The 25271-nt window shown below is 38.7% G+C and overlaps 1 protein-coding gene across 1 annotated transcript in view; it reads left to right on the top strand.

Moving 5' to 3' along the window:
- LOC136877680 (uncharacterized) overlaps positions 1-25060 on the top strand; it is a 279154-nt gene extending 254094 nt beyond the window's left edge. Inside the window, exons 8-10 of the mRNA XM_068228702.1 lie at positions 11622-11824; positions 12126-12235; positions 22586-25060. Coding sequence (XP_068084803.1) covers positions 11622-11824; positions 12126-12235; positions 22586-22622 — 350 coding nt within the window. The 3' untranslated portion in view covers positions 22623-25060. The remainder of the gene's footprint in view (positions 1-11621; positions 11825-12125; positions 12236-22585) is intronic.
- Positions 25061-25271: the final 211 nt, after the last annotated feature.

Below are 25271 nucleotides of genomic sequence, written 5' to 3'. Positions count from 1 at the left end.
GTCAGGTCAGGAACATCCTGTTACCGTATGTGAGAGCAGACTGTACTACCTGTGACTGTCTAGCCGAGGGTTAGATGGCCGCTACCAAACCTGAGAAACTAAGGGAGAGCCAATGGCTATGGGCAGAGGAGTTTACCCTTAGGGGGCTTGTTGAAGCCTTTGTATAGGAAATGACACATATATTCAACAGGAAGCTGCTGCTTTGCAGATGTGGCAGGGGACTTAAAGGCTAAGGGAGATAACCCTGACAGAAAATCTTCTCTAATGTTAGGCCTAGCAAGTCAGTGGGAGAGTAACTGCAATCATTTTCAGCACTCATATGAGCCTCGGATGGAAACAAAGAACTCGGAGCAGACAACAGCACCCGCAGACCCACGCCAGGTATGATGGCTTACAGCTTGATGATAGGCCAGGCCTTGCTATTGTGCAACAACCCAGAGAGAAAAATACACTCAAATAGGAACAATCCAGGTATTGAGTGTGACTTGGAAATATGAAGAGTAAGTGGATGTAGCAATTACAATTTGGACATTAAATACAAGTTAGAGTAGTTAAAACCATGATATAGATGTTGATTCCATAGGGAATCTGAAATATTTGTTCTGAATGAGTAAATTTATAATACAAATGTAAATGGTACATTATTGGACATTATAAATGTTCCAGCTAAGTCATTGGTTGCCAGCGTTTTGCCCCCATGTGCTAAGTTGGGCTCATCAGTTGGTACTTAGCACACCCACCAAGATGCATGGCTAAAGCATACCATGGAGTCCACTGCACAGGCTACTTGGAGCCATCGGCAGTGCCAATGCACCAAAAATTCATGCCTGCTTGGCCATCAGATGATATAGATGTTGGTTCCCATAGGGAACCTGAAATATTTGTCCCAAATGAGTAAATTTATAATACCAATGTAAATGGTCCGTTATTGGACATCATAAATTTTCCAGCTAACTCATTCCTGGTTGCCAGCGTTTCGCCCCCGTGTGTTAAGTCGGTCGGTCCTGATCTGCATTTAGGGCAGTCGCTCAGGTGCAGATTCCCTATCTGTTGTTTTCCTTGCCTTTTCTTAAATAATTGCAAAGAAATTGGAAAATTATTGAACATTTCCCTTGGTAAGTTATTCCAATCCCCAACTCCCCTTCCTATAAACGAATATTTGCCCCAATTTGTCCTCTTGAATTCCCACTTTATCTTCATATTGTGATTTTTCCTACTTTTAAAGGTGCCACTCACACTTATTCGTCTACTGATGTCCTCCCATACCATTTCTCCTCTGACAGCTCGGAACATACCATTTATAATACCAATATAAATGGTCCCTTATTGGACATTATAAATTTTCCAGCTAACTCATTCCTGGTTGCCAGCGTTTCGCCCCCGTGTGCTAGGCTGGGCTCAACATACCATTTAATCGAGCTGCTCATCTCCTTTCTCCCAAATCTTCCCAGCTCAAACTTTGCAACATTTTTGTAACACCACTCTTTTGTCGTTTGTCAGAAACCACCCAGAACAAATCGAGCTGCTTTTCTTTGGATTTTTTCCAGTTCTTGAATCAAGTAATCCTGGTGAGGGTCCCATACACTGGAACCATACTCTTACCAGAGACTTATATGCCCTCTCCTTTACATCCTTACTACAACCCCTAAATACCCTCATAACCATGTGCAGAGATCTGTACCCTTTATTAACAATCATACACAGTGGAACCTCAGATTGCGAGTAACTTGGTCTACGAGTGTTTTGCAAGACGAGCAAACATTTTAAATAAATTGTAACTTGATAAGCGAGTGAGGTTTCGCAATACGAGCGTCACATGTACGTACGTTTCCACCTCCCCTGTGCCTTTGTTTTCCCCTCCCCCTGCCACTCTCTTTCCTTGGAAAGTGTGTGTAATCATTTCCCGCGCTGGACTTCAGTTGGTGTGCCTCGCTTGTATAGTCAACACCGTATGAGTGTACATGTTTTGTTTCTGTCATTAGTGATATAACTGTTCCGCAACGATGGGCCTTGTGAATGAAAAGAAGGCTAAAAAGGAATTCGGTCGGACGAAGGAGATGATTACAATGGAATTTAAGAAGGAAATGATCGAAAAACACGAACAAGGTATGCGAGTGGCTGATATCGCGAGATTTTATAACAAGTCTACATCTACAACAGGAGGAGGTTATGGAGATCTCGTCCGAGGATGAGGAGGAGGAAAAGTCAATGGAATCTCTCACTTCAACTGAGTTTCCCTCACACCAACAATGATTCTATTGTAAAGTAAAGTGCAGTTTAATTGTTTTACGTTATATTTTGTTTTAGAAATGTTATGTGAATAAATGTATTTGTGGGCTTGTGTTGTGGACGAATCATCCGAGTTTCAATACTTTCTTATGGGAAAATATGCTTTGATGTACGAGCGATTTGGATTACGAGCATGTTGCCGAAACGAATTATGCTCGCAATCCAAGGTTCCACTGTATATGTGATTACTCCAATGAAGGTCTTTTGTTATAATAACACCTAGGTACTTACAATGATCCCCAAAAGGAACCTTCACCCCATCAACGCAGTAATTAAAAGTGAGAGGACTTTTCCTATTTGTGAAACTCACAACCTGACTTTTAACCCCGTTTATCATCATACCATTGTCCACCGTCCATCTCACAACACTATCGAGGTCACCCTGCAGCTGCTCACAATCTTGTAACTTATTTGTTACTCTGTACAGAATAACATCATCTGCAAACAGCCTTATCTCTGATTTAACTTCTTTACACATATCATTGATATATATATATATATATATAAGAAAACATAAAGGTCCAATAATACCACTGCCTTGAGGAATTCCCCTCTTAATTATTACAGGGTCAGATAAAGCTTTGCCTACTCTAATTCTCTGTGTTCTGTTATCTAGAAATATAGCCACCCATTCAGTCACTCTTTTTTCTAGTCCAATTGCACTCATTTTTGCCAGTAGTCTTCCATGATCTGCCCTATCAAATGCCTTAGATAGGTCAATTGCAATACAGTCAATTTGGCCTCCTGAATCCAGGATGTCAAGGTGACTCCAAGTGAGAACCTCAATAGTGACCACCAGTTCTTAGTAGCACATCTGAAAGATATTAAAATAACAAAAATAACAACCAGAAAATTACATAAGATTAAGGTGTGGGAAATGTAGCAGATTGGAAAGAATACCAACTGTCAGGGCCATATAAGAGAACAACTGCCTACAGAAGAAGTGGAGAGTGGTGAGGTGGAGTGGACAAGATTTGAAAATACCTCGATTAAAGGAGCAATAGAGGTTTGCGTGAAGACAAATGCGAGAGTTAGGGAAAAAAAGACACCCTGGGGGAATACAAAGTAAGATCCTGAATAAAGGAAAGGAACATGGCACAAAAAGAGTGAGATAGAGATAAATCCAAGCCAGACCAGGTAAGGGACGAGGGGAAGATCAGAGACCTCAAGCAAGTTTACTGGAATAAGAGACTGAGAGTTAAAGGAGTTGTAGAAGAGGAGAAGATGAAGTGCTGGTAGAAAGTTACTCAAAAACAGGAGGAAGACAGCTGAGGCAATATGAAGCTACTTTTCAAAGTGATCAAAAACAAAAGGAATTCAGTTGAAACCATCAAAGCAATATAGGATGCCAAAGAAAACCTGGCCAGGAAAGAAGAGGACATCAGAGATTTTCTGAGGAATCATTTTGATCACCTACTGAACATGACGGAAGCAGATCAGAGAGAACAAAAGAACCAGCTATTAAAACCTACACTGAGGAAGTTCCTGAGGTTTACAATTCAAGAAACAAAACTGGAAAAGTTAAGGAATAACATGGTTAGAAAGAAAGCTGGGATTGAGACATCATTGTTAGATCAGATCAGCATGTCCAAATTGAGGTAGTTTGGTCATGTAATGAGGAGGGAGCCAACGAGGACAGCTTATGTAACTTGGAGAGACATGTGGATGGTAGGAAGACCAAGAACCCACTGGATGAACATCATAAAGGTGGACATTGGAGATCGGGGAAGGACACTGGAGGACATCATTAAGAGCAGAACGTATCTCACTAAGACAGAATGGAAGATGCTTGCCAACAGTACCCAGAAAACTGGAACTGTAAAATGATATTGATATATCTAGATTGTCAATTTTTCCTTTTAGGTCTATTTTTACATCTGTTGACAAAATCTGGTACCTGGTCAGTTCATTTTTCAAAGGAAGTTCCTCCTACATCTCATCGTGTAACAGGATCAAACTTCAACCATAGCAGTCTTGAAATTAATTTCTCTGAGTTCAACACTCTATGAAGCTTGTTCAATGACAATATCAAATAATTAAAAACTTGTAATGTATGCAATTAATCTTCAAGCTTTAAACACATGTTTTAGATGTCAATTCAGTATTCTCTGTAGGTATTTGAAACTCACCTGTATGTTAACTTTTGACATAGTGTTGTATTTTAATCTAATTACCATTAACTGATTCACCAGTCGAATCACCCTGTATCATCAAGCGTTTTATATTATCCTTGTTCCAATTAATTTTTTTCTTTCGTTAATTAGCTGGTGATGTCCCAAATGTGGACAAAACATGTCCTATTTGAATAAGTATGGTATATACTGTATGTTATTTTTAAATTAAAAAATAACTTTTGTATTGTAAAGACGAAACTTTTCACTAAAGATTTTAATGCTTATATAAGTGACAATACAGGCTCAGCATGAAATTTGTTTTTTGCAATTGAAAGTATTAGCAAAGCAAAGTGTGACTACTTTTCAAATTTCAAATACTGGTGTTGTTGCTATTCATTAAATACCTTTCCAGTGAAGAACAACTCCAAAGTCGAGGTGGAATTCATTGGTATACTGCACTTGGAGTAACATACCACAAGGTGTCTGGAGTTGCAAGGTTGGTCTGGAGCAACATAAATGAGGCCTCGCTGATTTCTGAAAATGTGGAAGCTAATGTACATACAGTTGTCATACAATTGCATGGCATCATTGTCACATATGTCCGGCTCCATGGCTAAATGGTTAGCATGCTAGTCTTTGGTCCACATGGTCCCGGGTTTGATTTCTGGCTGGGTGTGTTTGCCATCCCCATTATTAGAATTCATCATAATGAGCTACAGGTAATGAGAGTAGGTAGCACACTCAAGCTGCTCGCATTACTAAAGGATCAGATAAGAGCCATGTTTCCATTCAAAGATAAGTGTTCCGGGTTCCTGCCGATAATTTTAAACCCATGGTTGGTGATATATCGAGCACATTTATAATTGTGCAGCACTTCTGTACCTGTGCCACCAATGGCGCATGGCGGTAGGGGGGGTGGGGGCATTATATTGAGCTAGATACCACGTTATTTCGATTAGGAATATCCGTTTGTAGGTGATAACTGAAGGTGGCGGTGCATCAGGTGGTGACATATATAGGGGGTTGACTGTATACATTTATAGACATATATGCAACAGTCCGTGTCTTGATTCAAGAGCATGAGAAATATACTGCCATGATGGCACATGCTCCATCTCAAATGTGGACAAAACTCTGCATTACCGGGCGAGATGGCCGTGCGGTTAGGAGTGCGAAGCTGTGAGCTTCCAGCCAGGAGATAGTGGATTCGAACCCCACTGTTGGCAACCCTGAAGTTGGTTTTCCGCGGTTTCCCATTTTCACATCAGGCAAGTTTTGGGGCTGTTCCTTAATTAAGGCCATGTCTGCTTCCATCCTACTCCTAGGCCTTCCCTATCCCATCGTCGCCATAAGACCTATCTCTGTCAGTGCGACGTAAAGCAAATTGCAAAAAACTCTGCTGTATTGTTGGAGTACATAACTTAATTACAGTACCTGGTATCTCCATTAATACAGATATACAGTAGTTATGATTCCTTCAATCATTGCAGATCACATTATATCACATTTTGTAGATACAACTGGCTCTGGGAGATATGGGAATTGTGGAGTGCCCTTGCGCTGTGCAGGGACATGGCTCCTGGGCCAGACAAAATCCATAATGAAATGCTTAACACGTTGGGTGCCACGTGACACCGTACGGTGTCACGCTGGTCTTCAAATTTGAGATGGCATGACGGTATATGGCATCACACAGGTCTTGAAATCAGAGTTGGTGTGACACGATATGGCGGCACAGCAGAGTTTCAGGTGATGCGCTGCAGAAAATAAGCTGTGACATCTGTGCGTGTAAAATTGGTACTACGTGAAATGCGAACTACAGGGTCTGTTCTAGCTATGTATTGCTACTATGAGCCACCATATGGCGCCACAGTATTCATAGTCACTGACTGGCCAGTGATGATTCTCACAAGTGAAAGCACCCCAGGTATTTTTTTTTTCCTCGTTTAGTGCAAGTTATAATTTGGTTCGTATAGTTGTGCAAAAATATAAAGAAATGGGAGATATTGGTAATATTCTTGGTAGAAATGGTAAGTGACTTACCAAGAAGAGAATTAGTGAATTGGATATTTGTGAATTACTAATGGATTCTGATGGAAAGATGTAAGTGTTGATGACAGTGAATATAACGCTAGTGATGATGTGTGCACTGACAGCATGATGGATCTATCGAGTGATGTGGAAGACAACGGCAATACTGATAGTACATTATAGGTGGGGACGATGCTGGTGCAAATGGTGTACACAATCATGTGAACAATGATGACTGAGGTCCTTGTGCAGGGACAGAGAAAGATATTCCATTTACAAGCCAGGAGCATCTAAATCTTCAAATTGATATTTCTTCAGCCACACAGTGCGCACATCAAGAATTTTGAATTGGTCTACAACTAACCCTAAAAAAAAAAAAGTCAGACCGATGGCCAAATGACCCTTTTAGTCGCCTTCTACGACAGGCAGGAGTTACATGTGGATGTATTCAACCCTTCCCATCCACAGGTGGTCCAACAGATGGTACCAAACCACAATCCGTGTCCACGCCTAGGTCGCTCCTTTTCAGTCGCCTCTTACGACAGGCAGGGTATACCGGGGGGTGTATTCTTCAACTGCGTCCCCAACGCACAGGGGGTAACAATATGTAATGTAATATAAGGATTTGTTTTGCATTTCAGCAGATTTTCATAAATATTGTGTTAGTTTGAATTATCACATAAGTATGACATATTTGAAATTTGTGTTATACATTCTATATAAAGCATCACACTATATTTTATGCTTAGCAAAAATTGATGTAACACCATATGGTGTCACACATGACCTTGGTATGATGAGATATATCCCAAGATTATATAAACAGCCTACAAGACGTATAATTGCTGTGGAACCAGCAGAATACTATTGAAATTCATGCCTGGCACAAGTGGAATAGTGTACTAAAATCGGCTTGGCACTCAACGTGTTAAACAGTTGAGTGACCGATGTCTCAGTGATATCCTCACCATACTCAAGAGAATATGGAGTGATGAAGAGTTTCCATTTCAGTGGCATGAGGGAGTAGTATATTCCATCGATATGAAAGTGACGAGTGACTTGAAGTACAAGTGAAGTCCATATAAATGTAAATGGACTGGGCAAGTTGGCCGTGCGGTTAGGAGTGTGCAGCTGTGAGCTCGCACCCAGGAGATAGTGGATTCGAACCCCACTGTCGGTAGCCCTGAAGATGGTTTTCCGTGGTTTCCCGTTTTCACACCAGGCGAACGCTGGGGCTGTACCTTAATTAGGGCCATGGCCGCTCCCTTCCCATTCCTAGGCCTTTCCTATCCCATCGTCACCATAAGACCTATCTGTGTCAGTACAACGTAAAGCAACTAGCCAAAAAAAAAAAAAGTTAATGAAGTGAAATTTGTTTGTTGTAATGTTGTTTTCTTTTGCCAGTTATGTAATGTCGCACTAACACATCAAATTATTATTTACAAGTTTCATTTTCGTATTGATTGGATGTACGTACACAGACGAGAAATGTTTTCCACCTATCAATACTTTATTTATTATAAACAGATTCAGATCAGTACTGGTTTTGGCCTTCCATGGCCATCATCAGCTGGTATATTACAATATTGTAGCCATTAGACATATGTCACAAAGATGTTATTATGATTAGAGCATCCGAATGTCTAATGGGATTAAAAATAAAATATATTGTAGTAATGTTTTGTCTATGTGGGGTTAAAATAGTATCTATGATGAATGTGGCAGTGAAGGCTACAGTAAGCTAAAACTTATTGCATGTACATTAAACATATTGAGCACATTGAACATATTAAAATACATAAAGCATAGTATAAAACACATGATAAGTTTAAACACACTAATATATAAGGTACATGTATGTAAAAACACTTGTTAAAATTTGAGACTTCGTATTGTGTGGAGTTCCTTTTTCATGCTTCCTTGTAGTTCTTGCACTTCTATGTCTATGTTAATTTAGCTGTATAAAATGATCTTCCAGAATATTCTATTGGGCTAATGTACTGTATGTCATGTTAATTCGTGGTGAAAACCCTTGTCATAAACATTATTTTTTTTCAGGTACTGTTGTGATTCAACCGTTGATATATTTCAGTAAGTTTTATGGCAGACTGCAAGTCTTGAGTTTTAAAAATTTGATTAAAGGAGTTGTTGGTAGCAACCTCTCACTTGTCTGTATTTGTGTTGTGGATATTGCTGTTATCTGTAAAGATAAGCTAGTATAAGTTCAGTGTGCATATGAAGGAATGCCTGAGGTTGTGTGTGGAGGTGAAATGGGTACTTACTACTATTGTTTTCATATGTTCAATGTGCTCAATATGTTTAATGTTTAAGCTTACTGTAGCCTTCACTGCCACATTCATCATAGATACTATTTTAATCCCACATAGACAAAACATTACTACAATATATTTTATTTTTAATCCCATTAGACATCCGGATGCTGTAATCATAATAACATCTTTGTGACATATGTCTAATGGCTACAATATTGTAATATACCAGCTGATGATGGCCATGGAAGGCCGAAACCGGTACTGATGTGAATCTGTTTATAATAAATAAAGTATTGGTAGGTGGAATACATTTCTTGTCTGTATACTAACACATCAAAGGTTTTCACCGACGCAAGAAAAGGGAAAGGCTAGGAGTGGGAAGTAGGTGGCCATGGAATTAATTAAGGTACAGCCTCAGCATATCTGGTGTAAGAATAGGAAACCATGGGAAACCATCTTCAGGGCTGCCGACGGTGGGATTCGAACCCCTTCCATCTTCCGAATGCCAGCTCACAGCTACTCAGCCCTGACCACGTGGCCATCTAACTCAGTGTAATGTTTTTAAAATCTGCTCAAATCATCTTACTTTCCTAGATGCAAGCAAGTTGGCCATGTGGTTAGGATCATGCAGCTATGACCTTGCATTCGGGAGATAGTGGTTTGAACCCCACTGTCGACAGCCCTAAAGATGGTATTCCGTTGTTTTCTATTTTCACATTGGTCAAATGCCGGAGCTGTACCTTAATTAAGGCCATGGCCACTACCTTCCCAATCCTAGCCCTTTCCTTCCATCTGTTGCTGAAAATTTTCAATGTGCTAGTGTGACGTTAAACAAGAAAAAACTCTCCCAGTTAAAGAGCACATAAAATTACTAAATTTTACGTATCAAGTGCTAAGTTTGTTAAAAACCTTCGATAAACATTTTCATACTACAACATTCTCGTGACCATTCTTAGGTTACTCCTCGCCATGTCAGCCATATTTTTTCTGCATTGTGGTCTGAGTATTGTAGTTGGTCTTGCGCTGATCATCAGGTTAAACTGGAGAGTGCTATTCAGGAGGCCTTTCTTTGGAAGGAGCATTTAGTTGCCATGCTTTTTACCTGGAAAAGGCTCAAAATTATAGATTGCAATTTCCCACGTAATTAATACTTAATTTCTTTAAATGTACGTATTCGCATTAAAAATACATTAATACAGTCTCGGTTTCAATCTCATAAGAGATCATCTTCAGCTGCTGAAGAATATTAAAAAGATAAAACAACAAATACATCAATTTAATACATTACTTATTCTAAGTCAATGTACAATTCTTGATATTAATGATCAAAGGACATATTAAAAATATGTAATATTTCATGTCTATAGAGTTCCCTTCACTTATATTCTTGTTATATTTTTTTTAAATATTTCGTTTTTAAATAATAGATCTTCTTCCACTTTGAGATGAGTCAGTTGTAGATGGTTAATCACTATATTACTATTTTTTCTTGTCCTGCTGCCCCATCATTTGTCACTGTACACAACACTTTCCAATGTGACGTGGTTAAATTAAAACATGAGGGAAAGTATGTACCCCAACAGTTACATTATATAGAGCTTGTACTGTACTTTTAAAAAATCTGTATGTTTTATTTGAACCATGTTTCAGAGAAATGTTACATGCCACATGGTAGCATTATTTTTGACATTGTGTGGTGTATGTTATTAACGTTATACTCTGCAACAGAAATTCTACAGAGCATTTTTTCAGACACCATCAACAGGAAATGAGTGGCCTTAGATATCCAAACATGAAGAAATTTCAAACTTTCCCAATTGCCATGATGCTCTTAATGGAAAATAAGTTAAATTTTGGCTACCAAGATATATGGGTTCATACTATTTCAGTTACAAAGGAGGAAATAGCACAGTGCTGGTTGATCTAGTTGATGCAGGATATAAATTTATTTGAGACCTTTGCGCACATTTTCCAAAACCATTTGTTTGGCATGTTTACTGTGGTACGAGTGACTTGTTCTTTTAAAGATCAAGGCATGATTCTCTGCTGTAGGCCTTAGTAAGCAAATCTATCATGACTTTAGCACTCCCTGACAATAAAAATAAAAGCAATTACAATGTATAGGGAAATTAACAGTTTATAATATAGCATATTGAAATTCTAGTATAACACGGACTTCACACTTGTCTAATCAACTAATGCTCAAAACAGCTACCAGATGATAAGAAATATAGCATTCCCCAATTAAATTCCATTTACAAGCAGTGCTGGTAGATGACGTGACAGGTGAATATATACATAGAGACATCTCAGTGTGGTACCATCTAGTGTTTGAGAAATGTCCTTATCTCTCCATGGCTTAAAGGAGACAATGGCTCCAATCAATGGATCTGAATATATTTTGTTCCCACTCTGTATATCCATATAATTTCTTTGTTATTGTAGTTAAGCCTTAGTAAATTAGTAATACCTAATTTATTTTTAGCACACACAGGTGCGCATGAAGGTAATTAGTATGTAGTTATGCATAGGGAGGAGTAACAGAAAGGAGACATTGGGATAACCTTCATATCTTCACCCACTACCATCTTTATAGTTAGCTTGTACTTTCCTCTCATCAATCCTGATTCTTTCAAGTCTATGTCTTCTCAGCCCCAGGAGGCCTTCTGCTTCTCCGTTTCAGTAGCAGGTGGACACTTAAAATACTTATTCTTTCTCATTCTTCATTCTTGATGATGGAATTGTAGAATAAGGAGAAAGCTGGATCAATAACAGAAGTAGAAAGGAAAACAAGGAAGAAAAAAGTAAGACAAGATTTAGAAGGGAGGAAATACAGGATAAATATAGAAGTAGGAAAGGAATCTGCTAGATTCATATCTTTGATGGTCACTATAATATTTATAATTTTTTGCAGGTTTCAAATTAAAACCAAGATGGGTGCTTGCCCCTGGTGATAAAGTATATTCAAAAATACAGTTTCAGCCTACTCAAGTTGGAGAATATATTCACATCTGTGATGTGGAAATTATGGATACAAATCTGTGCCATCAAATAATCAGCAAGGGTTTATGTGACATCCCGCGTCTTGACATGGATCCCACTATTTTGTATCCAAGTGTAAGTACAAGTATTTCATTATAAGAAAAATAATCTCAGATGTTAAAAATGATTAAAGTATACTGTGTTATGAATGATATACACGAATGGAGAAGAACTTCCCTTAATTCTGTCTGATTAATTCCCTATTAGCACAACTAGTACATACAGTAATCTTTACAGTGGCATGAATTTTAGATTTTAAAGGATGGCTGGCAGGTGTATGGGATACTTTTATTCCATAGTAAAAATGCTTAATCGTATCAAATCTTATAATAAGATATTGGCCTTAGCCTAAAAATGTAAAATTATTTTCTTTCAGGTGTGTGATACTAAAGATCAAGCACAGCATTTGTACAGATTAACATACTTCAAAGACACTATGACATTTGAATTTGGGCCAACCATTTGTGCGAAATCAAAGGACAAAAGGTTTGTTGCTTATTGAAATATGAAATATGTCAGTATCTCAATGTACCTTTTACTTTTGAACTCATGGTCTTCCTATTCTGCACACATTATCCAACACCCTGCTGAGTAATGCAATGTATCAATAACTGTTATTAGTTCTACCTATTCTTCCACTGTTCCTCACTGAACACTCTGAACCAATACCGTATATACCTCCTCCCTCTAGTGTTTCTAATTTTACTTATCCATCTTTTCCGATATTTCCTTCTTGATTGTGTTCTGTTCACCTTCTATGCAATACATTGTGTATGTGCTTTAGTCAAATACATAATTTTCCTCCTATGACATTCATGTTTGAGGTTTTTAAAATTACATTTTTCCTCTCCTTCTTCTTTCTGGCCTTTATTCCAATTTCTTGGATTTGGCACAATATGTGGATTTAGCAGTTTTATGGGAATCAACATCTTTATTACCTGCTTTTAGTTGTCTCAAAGATGGATTTTTCATATCTCCTAATTGTTTCCTGTATTTTCGTACAATTATCTTTTTTAGAAATATACATTTATGTAAATTAAGAGGGTAAGCTCTATAGGAGAGATAGATCCATATAAAGTGACAGAATAGTGAGCCTCAGTTGAACTCTAATGATTAGATGTATTTGAAATATGGCCTGATAACACCCTGTGATGTTGAGTGATCTTGTTCCTGTTAAAAGTCAACTTTGTGTGAAAATAGAAGATTGTTTCTATTTGAGAACTTTAAAATATATGTAATCTGCTGTTGTAATTCTTTCTGATTGCCTATCAAAATGTGACATTTATTTCATTCTGTGCATAGTTGAGAGTTACCTACAGATTGAGTAATTAAATAAATTCAAAATATAATAATAAAATATTATTACTTATTTATTATTATTATTATTATTATTATTATTATTATTATTATTATTATTATTATTATTATTATTATTATTATTATTATTATTATTATTATTATTATTATTGAATGTTTTAGGTTTTAAAAGTATATTTTCAATATAATGTTATTTTAAACAGTGGCAAAGTTTAGAAGAGTTCGAAAATGTGACCAAAAAACTTTTAAGTCGTATTTATTGTCATATTTTAATAAATTTTTAGGTCATAAATGCTTGCATATTTCTAACATTTTTAGGTCATAAACATCCAGGCCGTAGTGATTAGTAGTGTGGTGTATTGTGTTACATGAAGAGATGTGTATTTGTAATAGCTGTAAAATGTGTAAATTGGTTTTGCCCTCAAGATTGACTGTGTGTAATATTTAAAAGAATTAACAAAATCTAAGAACTTTTAGTAGATCATTTTTTACGGTCAAATTTGTTTATTTTCCATATGTGTGTTTTAAGTGAATGTTCTCTATGTGTGTTTTAAGCAAACAACATGAAAAATTTTAGGGTTATTTATTTTCGGCAACTTCATTATGTGTAGATCATTTATTCTGCAAAGGTATTTTCTTTATAATTTTTGGGGCTGGTTTTAGTAAGATGCTTCTGGTAGTTTCCAGTTACATCAGAAAGGAAATTTCTGGAAGCTATAAAAGGTATTTTCTCATCAAATTATCTGGGCCCTCATTGACCAAAATAAAAACCCTTCCTATTGGCGAATGTAAGACCTGTGGGTGCGCTAATTGGTTATTTCTTGATTGCACAATTTCCGGTGGCTGGCCACTTGGCCAGAGCCAAGCTTGTTCCCGTCGTCTTTGATTTTGGACCGGCGAAGGGAGAAGTTCTCCATCTGATGGGTCTCCCGGCCCTCCGAGGTGAGCACTATTTAGTTCACGTTTCGGGTTTTAACTTTCAAATGTAGTTTCTTTATTTAAATTTTCTTTGTCCTCCGGAGTTTGCCTGGGATTTCTTCCATTTGCCAATTGTAGTTTCAAATGACTTAGTCTTCACGGCTAGTCATACCCATTTATTTCCTTTTGGCTTTATAAACGGTGTAGAAATTATGTAAAGTTTCATTCCCCTCTTCTTTTGTTTTAATTGTGTAAAATATGTGAATTTTATATTCCCTCGGATTTGCCTCTAGTAGTGCTGTTTCATCTTAGCATCCTCCCATTCAGGATAAGCTCTTTATTCTAAAGTGTTTTAGAAAAGGCAGCTACCTGATTGGGCTCGGAGTTAAGATTTTAATAATTAACACCCTTTCTTTTCCTTCTTTATATCTTAATATGTAGGTGTGGTTTGTTAACGTGTGTAGTTTTTTATATGTATTTGGTTAAATTATTTCTTTGTATTATTTTAAAATTATTGCCGTGAAATTTGTACTCTTGGTATTATTAGTTTCTCTAAATTTGCTGTGTTAACCGTAATTTCCATCTGTAATGTTATTTTCCAGTTGTTATCATTTTAGTAAATGTAGTATTTAATTGGAACCACCGTTAATTTTGTTTTCTCGGCAACACAATACCTTCTCATGGCCCGGGAAGGGTCCCAACCACTTCCTATCTCCGTTCCTTTAGTTGTCATGTTGGCTAACCTGGTAGTTACATTCTGATGTTGTTTTCCAATACTTATTGTGTGTGTGTGTTCAATTTTATTTGATCTAATCTCGAAGTCATCATTTTTCTTAATAGTGTTTTTTTCTTTGCATTTAGGACATCTGTGGACCATGGTGCTTGTGTTCTGGCTGTGTTTTTGTCATTGTCTGCCCCTCTTGGCATACTGGATTGTGTTCCTGGTGGCCTCTTGAGCCTTCCTGGTGGCCCAGTATTCCTTCATTTTCTTGCTGATTTCTTTCCTGTGCTCCTCTGACCAATTCCCGACTCCTTTGTGGCCAGCTGATGTAAGGGATGTTAGGAAAGGTTTAGTTTTGACCATTAAATGGTATGCATTCCTATCAGTAATGGCGGCTTGATTAATATTAAGCTCTGCAAGATCTTTGTCCACTTGCTTGGTCCAGGGGAATCCAGTAGCTTTGCCTTTGTTAGCAACCTTGAAGATCTTATGGGATAATCTACCAGGATCCATTCTGTGTAGGTGTCCATAGAAAGTCAGACGTTTTCTTCTGATGGCATCTATGACATTTTCTTGATGCTGTTAGAGCTCATTGTGGGGTTTGTACCACTCCTTCCATCTGGTAGGATCCTTGGCCCTATTATTCTTCTCAGGAATTTCCCTTCTTGCACTTCCAGGGCTCTCAGTCGGGTCTTTTTAGTTAGGGATAGGCATTCTGCTGCGTAGAGGACTGATGTCTGTTAATAGTGTTTATTACTATCATTTTAATTTTTGATGCTGTGTAATCCGGAAGGCTTACATAATGATAACAGAGCCTTTGTTTGCTGATGAAAAGGAGATTGATGGTGTTGGTGCCAACCAACCTAAAATAACCTACGTACACTGACTGACAGAGCAAATGCAACACCAAGAAGGAGTGGTTTGAAAGGGATGAAAGTTGGGAAAAAAACAGAGACGGCACGGACGAATAATTGATGATTATTTCAAACCGATATACAGGTTACACAATGCGCACAGCATCAACTCAGTAGGATGTAGGATCACCGCGAGCGGCGATGCACGCAGAAACACGTCGAGGTACAGAGTCAATAAGAGTGCGGATGGTGTCCTGAGGGATGGTTCTCCATTCTCTGTCAACCAGGCATTGAGTTGGGTATTGGCCAAGCTACAAAGGACTGGTCATCTTGTGTGTTGGGCAGTGCTCATCTCAGCTTTTCAATTTGAAGCTTGTCACATTCGTGGCACTGACAACGTTATTGCTGATAGTCTCAGTAGGATGTTCTATCCTGGCAGTTCTGATCCTCAATCAGAGCCTGCAGATCCCTCTCCTGAACAAGTTTTGTTTTTTGTTAATGTAGTTCTCACTAATTCGCCTTTTCTTTTCGAAGATATTGTTAAACATCATGAGGATGATGCTGAATTAAAGGCTGTTATTGATAGAATTAAGACTGGTGAAAATGTCAAGCCTTTCATTCTTAATGGAGTTCTCTGTTGTCCTGCCTGTGGTAGAAGGGACCTCAAAATTGTCATTCCAGCTAACTTGGTTCCTTCTCTCTTTAAACATTTCCATGAATCCCCTGTCGGTGGACATCTCAGTGTATTTAAAACTTAAAAAAAATCTGTAAGCATTTCATCTGGAAATCCATTGATGGATTGCAAAACCTGTAATATTAGTAAACTAGTAACTGGTAACTAGTTTCCCTCCAACAGCAAAAATTATGATAGTGCAGTTCAGTGTCTTAAAAGTAGATTTGGAAAAGAATTACTTGTAGAATTTTATGTTCACGAACTACTTGGACTTGTGATTCAAAATGTTTCTTCAACACAAAGACTAACTCTCCTAAAGCTCTATGATCGCTTAGAATCCCACCTTCGATCCCTTGAATCTCTGGGCATGACTGCTGACAAGTACGCAGCATTCTTGTTTCCGTTAGTTGAGTCATCTCTACCAGAAGACTTGCTGAGAATATGGCTTAGAAATTCTGTCCATCACCCTGTTAGTGACTCTATCGAGGATTTATACTGTGACAAACTCTCGCAACTGATTTTATTCCTCAAGAATGAAGTGGAAGGTGAACAGAGGGTAGAACTTGCCCAAGGAGGATTTAATACAGCAAATCAGAAGCCTAAAAAGCATAAACCTAGGTTAAACGAAGTGGAAAACATGGCCACTGCTAGTAGTCTGTTCACAGGAGACATTAAAGATCTTGGAAATGTATGTGTATTCTGCAGAAAATCTCATGAGAGCAAAGAGTGCTTCAGGGTGCAGAAGATGACTCTAGTGGAAAGAAAGAATATTTTGATGAAAGCAGGGTATTGTTTTCAGTGCTTGAAACCTGGTCATGTTGCCAAGATCTGTAAGGGTAATATACTGTGTCACTTCTGTGGAAAGAAACATGTTATTCTAATGTGCCCAACATTACCTTCAAATATTTCCGAGGAAAATGTGGAAGAAACACAAGACGAAATGGAAGGTACCAGTGCTACCTTGGGTAACCAAAACTGTAGTCAGGATGTTCTTCTGCAGACCTTGTTGGTGAAGATCACAGGAAGAAAAGGGGATCGGGTAGTAAGAGCACTCATAGATAGTGGATCACAACGATCATACATATTAAAGAAACTGGTAGATACCATCGGACTGGAACCGTCGGGATCTAAAAAAAATTATTCATGCTCTGTTTGGAGGAACTGAATCAAAAGAGTATCTACATTTTAATTATCAACTACAGTTGAGCAGTTTAGATGGCAGCTACACATGTAAGATCCCTGTATTGGATCAACCGATTATTTGTAGTACTGTCCCTAGAATCCAAAGTGGTCCTTGGATGAAAGAACTCGAAAAAAATAGAATCTTTCTCTCTGATTCTGGTGAAGGGATGCCTGAAATTGAACTTCTTTTAGGAGCGGACACCTATGGAACACTTCTCACTGGAAGAATAAAAAACATGGAATGTGGATCAGTGGCTGTTGAGACTCAACTTGGGTGGGTTGTTATGGGGAGGCTATCTCTGAACAGTCTCTCAGACTCATCCAGTATGGTGGTATCGTCGATGTTGACTTTAAACACTGCAATCACTGATTTATGGAAGTTGGACACCCTGGGAATTAGGGATCCTGCTGAGAAGACATCGAAGAAAGAAATAGAAATGGCTACCTTGGATCATTTTAAGAAGACTGTCTCAATCGACGAAGAAGGCCGTTACGAAGTCCATCTACCATGGAATGAGGTATCTGAGGAGTTCCACGACAATTTGGAATTGCTGAGAAGAGGTGCAGGATGACAACTAACAAACTGTTGAGTAGCAACAAGTATCAGGAATACAATGTTGTGTTTCAGGATTGGCTTCAAGAAGGGGTGATTGAAGAGGTACCCTTTCAATACCTTGAGAATGTCACTATTTACCTCACAGAGGTGTATTCAAAGAAAATTCAACCACACTGTTAAGACCCGTATTTGATGCTTCTTGCAGGGGGAAGGAAAATCCATCTCTGAATGAGTGCCTGGAGAAAGGACCAAATATGCTGGAACAAATTCCACCTATTCTGATCAGGTTTTGCTGTCGTGAAATTGGAGTAATTTCGGACATAAAAAGGGCCTTTCTGCAAATTTCTATTGCTCCTTCAGACAGAGATTTCTTGAGATTCCTATGGTGGGAGGATTCCTCCATGAAGAAATTCAAGATATTCCGACATCGACGAGTTGTATTTGGGCTCAAGTGTAGTCCATTCTTTTTGGGTGCTGTTCTTGATCTCCATTTAGAAAACAGCCCTCCTGAACTGCAAGAAACAGCACAACTATTAAAAAGCTCATTCTATGTCGACAACTGTGTAACATCCCTTGATTCAGAGGAGGACATGACCCAATTTGTTGAGAAATCTATGAAACTACTGTCAGGAGCCAGATTTGAACTACGTGGCTGGGAATACACCTCAAGGGAAAAAGAGAATACGTTTGAGAAGATTTCTCCTGTTCTTGGATTATTATGGGACAAGGAAGAAGATGTATTGTACTGTGATATGAGGCCTCAAAATGAGACTGGATGTGTTACACGAAGAGAAACCTTGTCATCTGCTCAGAGGATTTTTGATCCCATTGGTTTTTCATGTCCTCTGACCTTATTCCCTAAACTTCTCATTCAGGATAGCTGGAATTCGAAGATGGGGTGGGATGATCCATTGCCAGAGGATGTACAGAAGAAGTTTAGAAAATGGTAAGCTGAAGTTTGGTGACTTTCTGAAGTGAAAATACCAAGACATTTCGTAGTAAGCAGGTCTGAACAAACCTGGAGTTTACATACATTTTGTGATGCCAGTCGGAGTGCTTATGCTGCAGCTGTCTTCATACGAAGCTGTGCCGGTACTGAAGAGATTGTTTCTGTTCAGCTGGTCATGGCAAAGACAAGAGTTTCACCACTGAAGGAAATTTCGATGCCGCGATTGGAACTCCTGGCATGCTGTATTGGTAGTCGACTAGCAAACTTGGTCAAAGAAAGTCTGAACTTGAACATCTCCGAGTTTTATTGGACGGACTCTTCAGCGACATTGTATTGGATCAAGAGAGATGAGTCGTGGGGAGTATTTGTGAACAATCGAGTGAAGGAGATTAGATCTCTGACGAGACAAGAAGACTGGAGGCATGTTCCTGGGGAGCAGAATCCAGCTGACCTTCCATCTCGAGGCTGTTCCATAGAAGTCCTGATAGACTCCAAATGGTGGGAGGGTCCCCACTGGTTGAAGTTGGCAGAAGGGGAATGGCCGACATCAGAAGTCAACGTGGATGATGACATCATCAAACAAGAGAGAAGCAAAATATCTCCATCACTGATCAATTCCTCAGCGGAGAATGGAGATGCCTGGTACCTAAGAAGATTTTCCAAGTTTTTTCAAATTGTCAGGCTCATAGGATGGATACTGCGATTTGTTGGAATATCATTGAAACGTAGCAGTTGTGAAAGTGGGGGTGATCTCTCTGCTTCAGAACTAGCACAAGCAGAGAGAAGGCTCCTGTGTCTTGTCCAGACAGGGGTTCTGGAAGAAACTGAAAGACGGCAACTGAACTCCCTTTGCACCTTTGTGGACCAAAATGGTCTTCTGAGGCTGAAGACTAAAATTGTTCAAAGAGAAGATGAGGAAAATTTTAGATATCCCATTCTTCTGCCTTCCAGTCACAAACTTGTGGAGATTCTAATCAGAGACTACCACATACAATATTCTCGTGCAGGTGTTGAGGTGTTACTTAGAATATTAAGGGAAGAATACTGGATCTTAAGAGGTCGGAAGACAGTACAAAGGGTGATCACAAAATGTGTCAAATATCGACGATTTGAGTCAAAGAAAATTGATGTAGATCCTGCTCCATTGCCAGAAGATAGAGTGAAAGATCCGTCAGTCTTCGAGGTCAGTGGGGTTGATCTTGCTGGGCTGCTGATTTTAAGGGGTGGAGAGAAAGCTTGGATTTTGTTGTTTACTTGTGCTGTGTATCAAGCTGTACATATTGATCTGGTATTAAACCTTTCCACAGAAGCATTTCTTCAAGGACTTAGGCGATTTATTGCAAGGCAGGGACGACCCAGAGTTATATACAGTGACAATGGGACCAACTTCACAGGAGCTGTGAATTCCTTTGACTCTTTGGACTGGCATAAGATAGAAGAGGAAACATCTTCAAGGAGGTTCCAGTGGAAATTCATTCCACCCACGGCTGCTTGGTGGGGTGGATGGTGGGAGAGGATCATTCAAATGGTCAAGAAGTTGTTGAAGAGGACATTGGGAAGAGCCTCTCTCACCTACGAAGAGGCTTTGACTGTCCTATGCAATGTGGAGTCTGTGGTAAATTCTAGGCCTTTGACGTACCTGTCTGAAGATCCAAGTGACTTAGTGCCACTGGCTCCTGCAATGTTCCTGCAGGACAACCAGTTGATTGGAGTCCCTGATCTGGATTGCCTTGACAAGACTGATCTCAGAAGATGGGCCAAGTACCTGCAGCGTTTACGGGAGGAATTGAGGAAAAGGTTCCGTGATGATTACCTGAGCCTTTTAGTACATCCGCAAGTTAAAGAAAAGTGTCGAATAATGCTAAAGATTGGTGACATTGTGTTAGTAGGCTCTGATTAAAGGAAAAGACTCGATTGGCCTTTGGGTAAAGTGATTGAGATGTTTCCTGGTAAAGATGGTAACACAAGAGTGGTTCGAGTACAGACTGCTGGACGGGACATCATCAGGCCCGTTCAACGTTTGTACCCACTGGAGATGACTTCATCGCAGGATACCTTACAAGTGGAAGATGATGGAGATAATGAGCAAGAAAGTGTTATTTCTGCTGTAAAAGATGAAGTGAAAACGAAAAGTGGACGTTTGGTGAAACTCCCTGCACGATATAGGACTTAAGTTTTGTGATAAGTTCTTGTCTTGTTAAACTGTGAAGGTAAAATGACTGTCAGATTATTTTATTGGTTCATTTTGGTTTTCTGTTAACAGGGGAATAAAGAAAACCAAAAGGTGGGAAGTATGTTACATCCAGAGACTAAATGGAATGCACCCACCAGATTTTGTATTCTTTGGTTTTGAGAACAGTTTTGTTTTGTACCAGAAATAACGATGTAAATAAAGTTTTAAGTTTGTGGAAAATAATAAAAGTCATCACCTGTGTGACTATCAGATGAATTCCGTTTATCGGATAGATTTTTGGGTTCATCGTAACACTACTATTTCTTGTCTGAAACAGATCTTTGCTTTGTTTGGACCCTGTAAGTTTTGGTCAGTGACAATGCCAGAGCTTTTACCTCTGTGCGATTCCATAATTTCTGTTTTGATTTATCAATTTCTCATGCAACTACTACCCCTTACTATCCAAGGCCTAATTATGCTGAAAGTGTCAATCTAATTCTTATATCTGCTCTTAATGCCTACCACTCTGCTGACCACTCTAAGTGGGATTCATCGCTCAATTGGTTGTCATTTGCTTTCAACACTGCCGTTCATGAAAGTCATAAGCAAACTCCTTCATTAATGCTAGCATTCATCCCAAATTCTCCTCTGTCTAATCTATGGTCCATTAACAATCTTCTTCCCGACGTCGCAAATCCAGAAACGATGGGTGCTACTTGGCATCGTGTGTGTAAAAATTTGAAAGCTTATTGCACTAAAGTTTAACGTAACTACAATTACGGGTAAAGACTGCACAATCTGTCTGTGGGTGACCAGGTTTATATTAAGACGCATCCTATCAGCAGTGCTGTGGGCCATGTGATTAGTAAGTTAGCCCCCAGATTTTGAGGTTCCTGCACAATTTTGAAATTCTTAACCCCTGTGTCATTATTAGTCAGTGATCCTGAGAGAAAGAGGATCAGTCATGTAGACTTGTCTCAAATCAAGATACCTTAGTTATGAATTGATCCTGTAGTAATCATTTATGTTTTAGTTATAAGAAAATTTATGTAGTTATAAGAAAATCTTAATTGTAAGCAATTTTTTTTTTTAGGACAGCTGGCCAGTGATCTTTCAGATGTTATATTATAATTAGGAGTTGTTTTGGTTGTAATGATAATGGTCATTTGTGACCATGCTGGGTATATCATAGTATAATTTATTTTGGGTAAAATTAAGATCTTCATTCATGTTCATAACTAGGGATTCTCTGTAAAATTTTCTGGTACAAGGGTAAACTCTGGCAGATTTTCTTTTAGTCTATCACCACTTTTCCTTTTGAAATTCATTAATAGCACTTGCCCCATGGGGGCTGCGGTATCCCAAGTCTGTGGGAGGGTATCTCCCTATGGAGGTCGTTGAGACACCAGTTGGATGACTCGAAGCTTCTTGTCCACCGAGGTGGTTTTGGATCTAGTATTCCTATGTCTGCTGCATGTGGATTTATGTTGCAGTGGCTGCAATCTCTGTTTTTATCTGACGGTAACCTGATGGTAACCTGACGTGCCTAGTTGAGGGGCACACTGTATGTCTTGGGCACTATCGTCCGACACCATAACCCGGTGGCCAGATGTCCAGATAGTGGCAGTCTTGCTAGACTGCGCCCCATTTCGCTGCCTGATACCTGTTTGTTCAAGATACGGATGGGCTGCGCTACAACTTGCCTGGTGACCACATTTGGACTGAACTTGTACGGAGGCTGGTGGCAAACGGCCGTGTCGGCAACCACATATTCAGCGATAACCAGTGGTCAAGTGATGCAACTTCTGTCATGTAACTAGAGTAAAACCTAATGCAAGATCTACTCATTTCAAACTTTGTCATGAAGGAGGTAGTGGGTGCCTTATTACAGAAAGTGAATGGGATCTGCGTTACTGATTGATTGTGGAAGCAAAGCGTAACACATACTTTTCAGTGGACATAAAAGTTAAAGATTATAAATATATTTTCACAGGGTTTTATTTTGCTGTGGTGTGTTTATATTCAATTCTAAGAATACCCCAAGTTAATGAAGAACCTTTAATGTAGTGACATTTAAATTTATTTAATTTATTGATATTCATCGTAAAGCAACAATAACTACCAGTATAGTGACTGTCAAACTGTGTGAAGAAAGTTATTTGTCTCGAGCTATGCTCAAGTTTGTTGAAGAGGAGGATGTGATAGTTGTAAAATGTGTAAATTGGTTTTGCCCTCAAGATTGACTGTGTGTAATATTTAAAAGAATGAACAAAAACTAAGAAGAAGAACTTTTAGTAGATTATTTTGTATGGTAAAATTTGTTTATTTTCTGTATGTGTGTTTTAAGTAAATATGTTCTGTATGTGTGTTTTAAGTGAAAAACATGAAAAAATTTAGAGTTATTTATTTTTGACAACTTCGTTATGTGTAGATCATTTATTCTGTAAAGGTATTTTCTTTATAACTTTTGGGGCACAGTATAGTCGCACGTGCCGGTTTTGGTAAGATGCTTCTGGTAGTTTCCGGTTGCATCAGAATGGAAATTTCTAGAAGCTGTAAAAGGTATTTTCTCATCAAATTATCTGGCCCTCACTGGCCAAACTAAAACCCCTTCCTATTGGCGAATGTAAGACCTGTGGGTGCGCTAATTGGTTATTTCTTGATTGCACCATTTCCGGCAGCTGGCCACTTAGCCAGAGCCAAGCTTGTTCCCGTTGTCTTTGATTTTGGACCGGCGAAGTGAGAAGAAGTCTCCTCCATCTGATGGGTCTCCCGGTCCTCTGAGGTGAGCACTATTTAGTTCATGTTTCGGGTTTTAACTTTCAAATGTAGTTTCTTAATTTAAATTTTCTTTCCCTTCCGGAGTTTGCCCGGGATTTCTTCCATTGCCAATTTTAATTTCAAATGACTTAGTCCTCACGGCTAGTCATACCGATTTGTTTTAATTGTGTAAAATATGTAAATTTTATATTCCCTCGGGTTTGCCTCTAGTAGTGCTGTTTCATCTTAGCATACTCCCGTTCAGAATATGCTCCTTATTCTGAAGCGTTTTAGAAAAGGCAGGTACCTGATTGGGTTCGGAGTTAACACATGGGTGATGGGCCCCGAGAAATCTTGTAGTACGCTCGCCATTGGTAGGTGTCGGGCCCCGAGAAATCTCGGTTTTATTCACGACATTGTTTTTGGTCTTCCTGTGACATCTCTTGACCATATCTTGAACTATTTCGGACGTGCACATTGACTAGAATAAATCATAGATGTATATCTGCCACTTTTCTTTTATTCTTTGATTTAGTTTCGAAACATCGACTTTCTTTCTGCCGCTTCAGTCAATGACAAGATGGAGCGCCCGCGGAATACGGTGTTAGCTGATGACGATATTTTAGAAGAACTATATCCCGATGATCGTTCAAATGGAAATAGTCTAATGAATTAGGGGAAACTGAATGTGAGAGTGATAGTGGAAGTAATATTCAAGCATCTACAGGCCGTAATTTACCTAGTGTACTTATTTATTCAAGTGATTCTGACGACGACAACGATGTAAACATTAATGATGTGTTAGGAATTGACGCTGAAGATGGTTTTGTAAAGGCAGATCCACTACTACTAGGGGCATTGGAGAGTACCCATACCAACTTTGAAGATAAAATATTGACTGGTTTAATATTTATGTACATTTTTATAATCAAGTGCACCCTAGTATGCTTAGTAGAAAAATGTCCGATCCACAGGGTATGTGACAAGCTCAAGCATCCGGTCAGCAATGTGTTAAGATTTTAATAATGAACACCCTTTCTTTTCTTTCTTTATATCTTAATATGTAGGTGTGGTTTGTTAACGTGTGTCCTTTTTTATATGTATTTGGTTAAATTATGTCTTTGTATTATTTTAAAATTATTGCTGTGAAATTTGTACTCTTGGTATTATCAATTTCTCTAAATTTGCTGTGTTAACATTAACTTACGTCTTTGATGGCCCCATCTGAAATGTTATTTTCCAGTTGTTATCATTTTAGTAAATGTAGTATTTAATTGGAACCACCGTTAATTTCATTTTCCTGGCAACACAATACCTTCTCACGGCCTGGGTAGGGTCCCAACCACTACCCTTCTCCGTTCCTGTAGTTGTCATTTGGCTAATCTGTTAGTTTTATTCTGATGTTGTTTTCCAATACTT

Source organism: Anabrus simplex, chromosome 7 (assembly GCF_040414725.1).
Source record: "Anabrus simplex isolate iqAnaSimp1 chromosome 7, ASM4041472v1, whole genome shotgun sequence".
Taxonomy (NCBI): Eukaryota; Metazoa; Arthropoda; class Insecta; order Orthoptera; family Tettigoniidae; genus Anabrus; species Anabrus simplex.
This window is presented reverse-complemented; position numbering and strand designations above follow the sequence as displayed.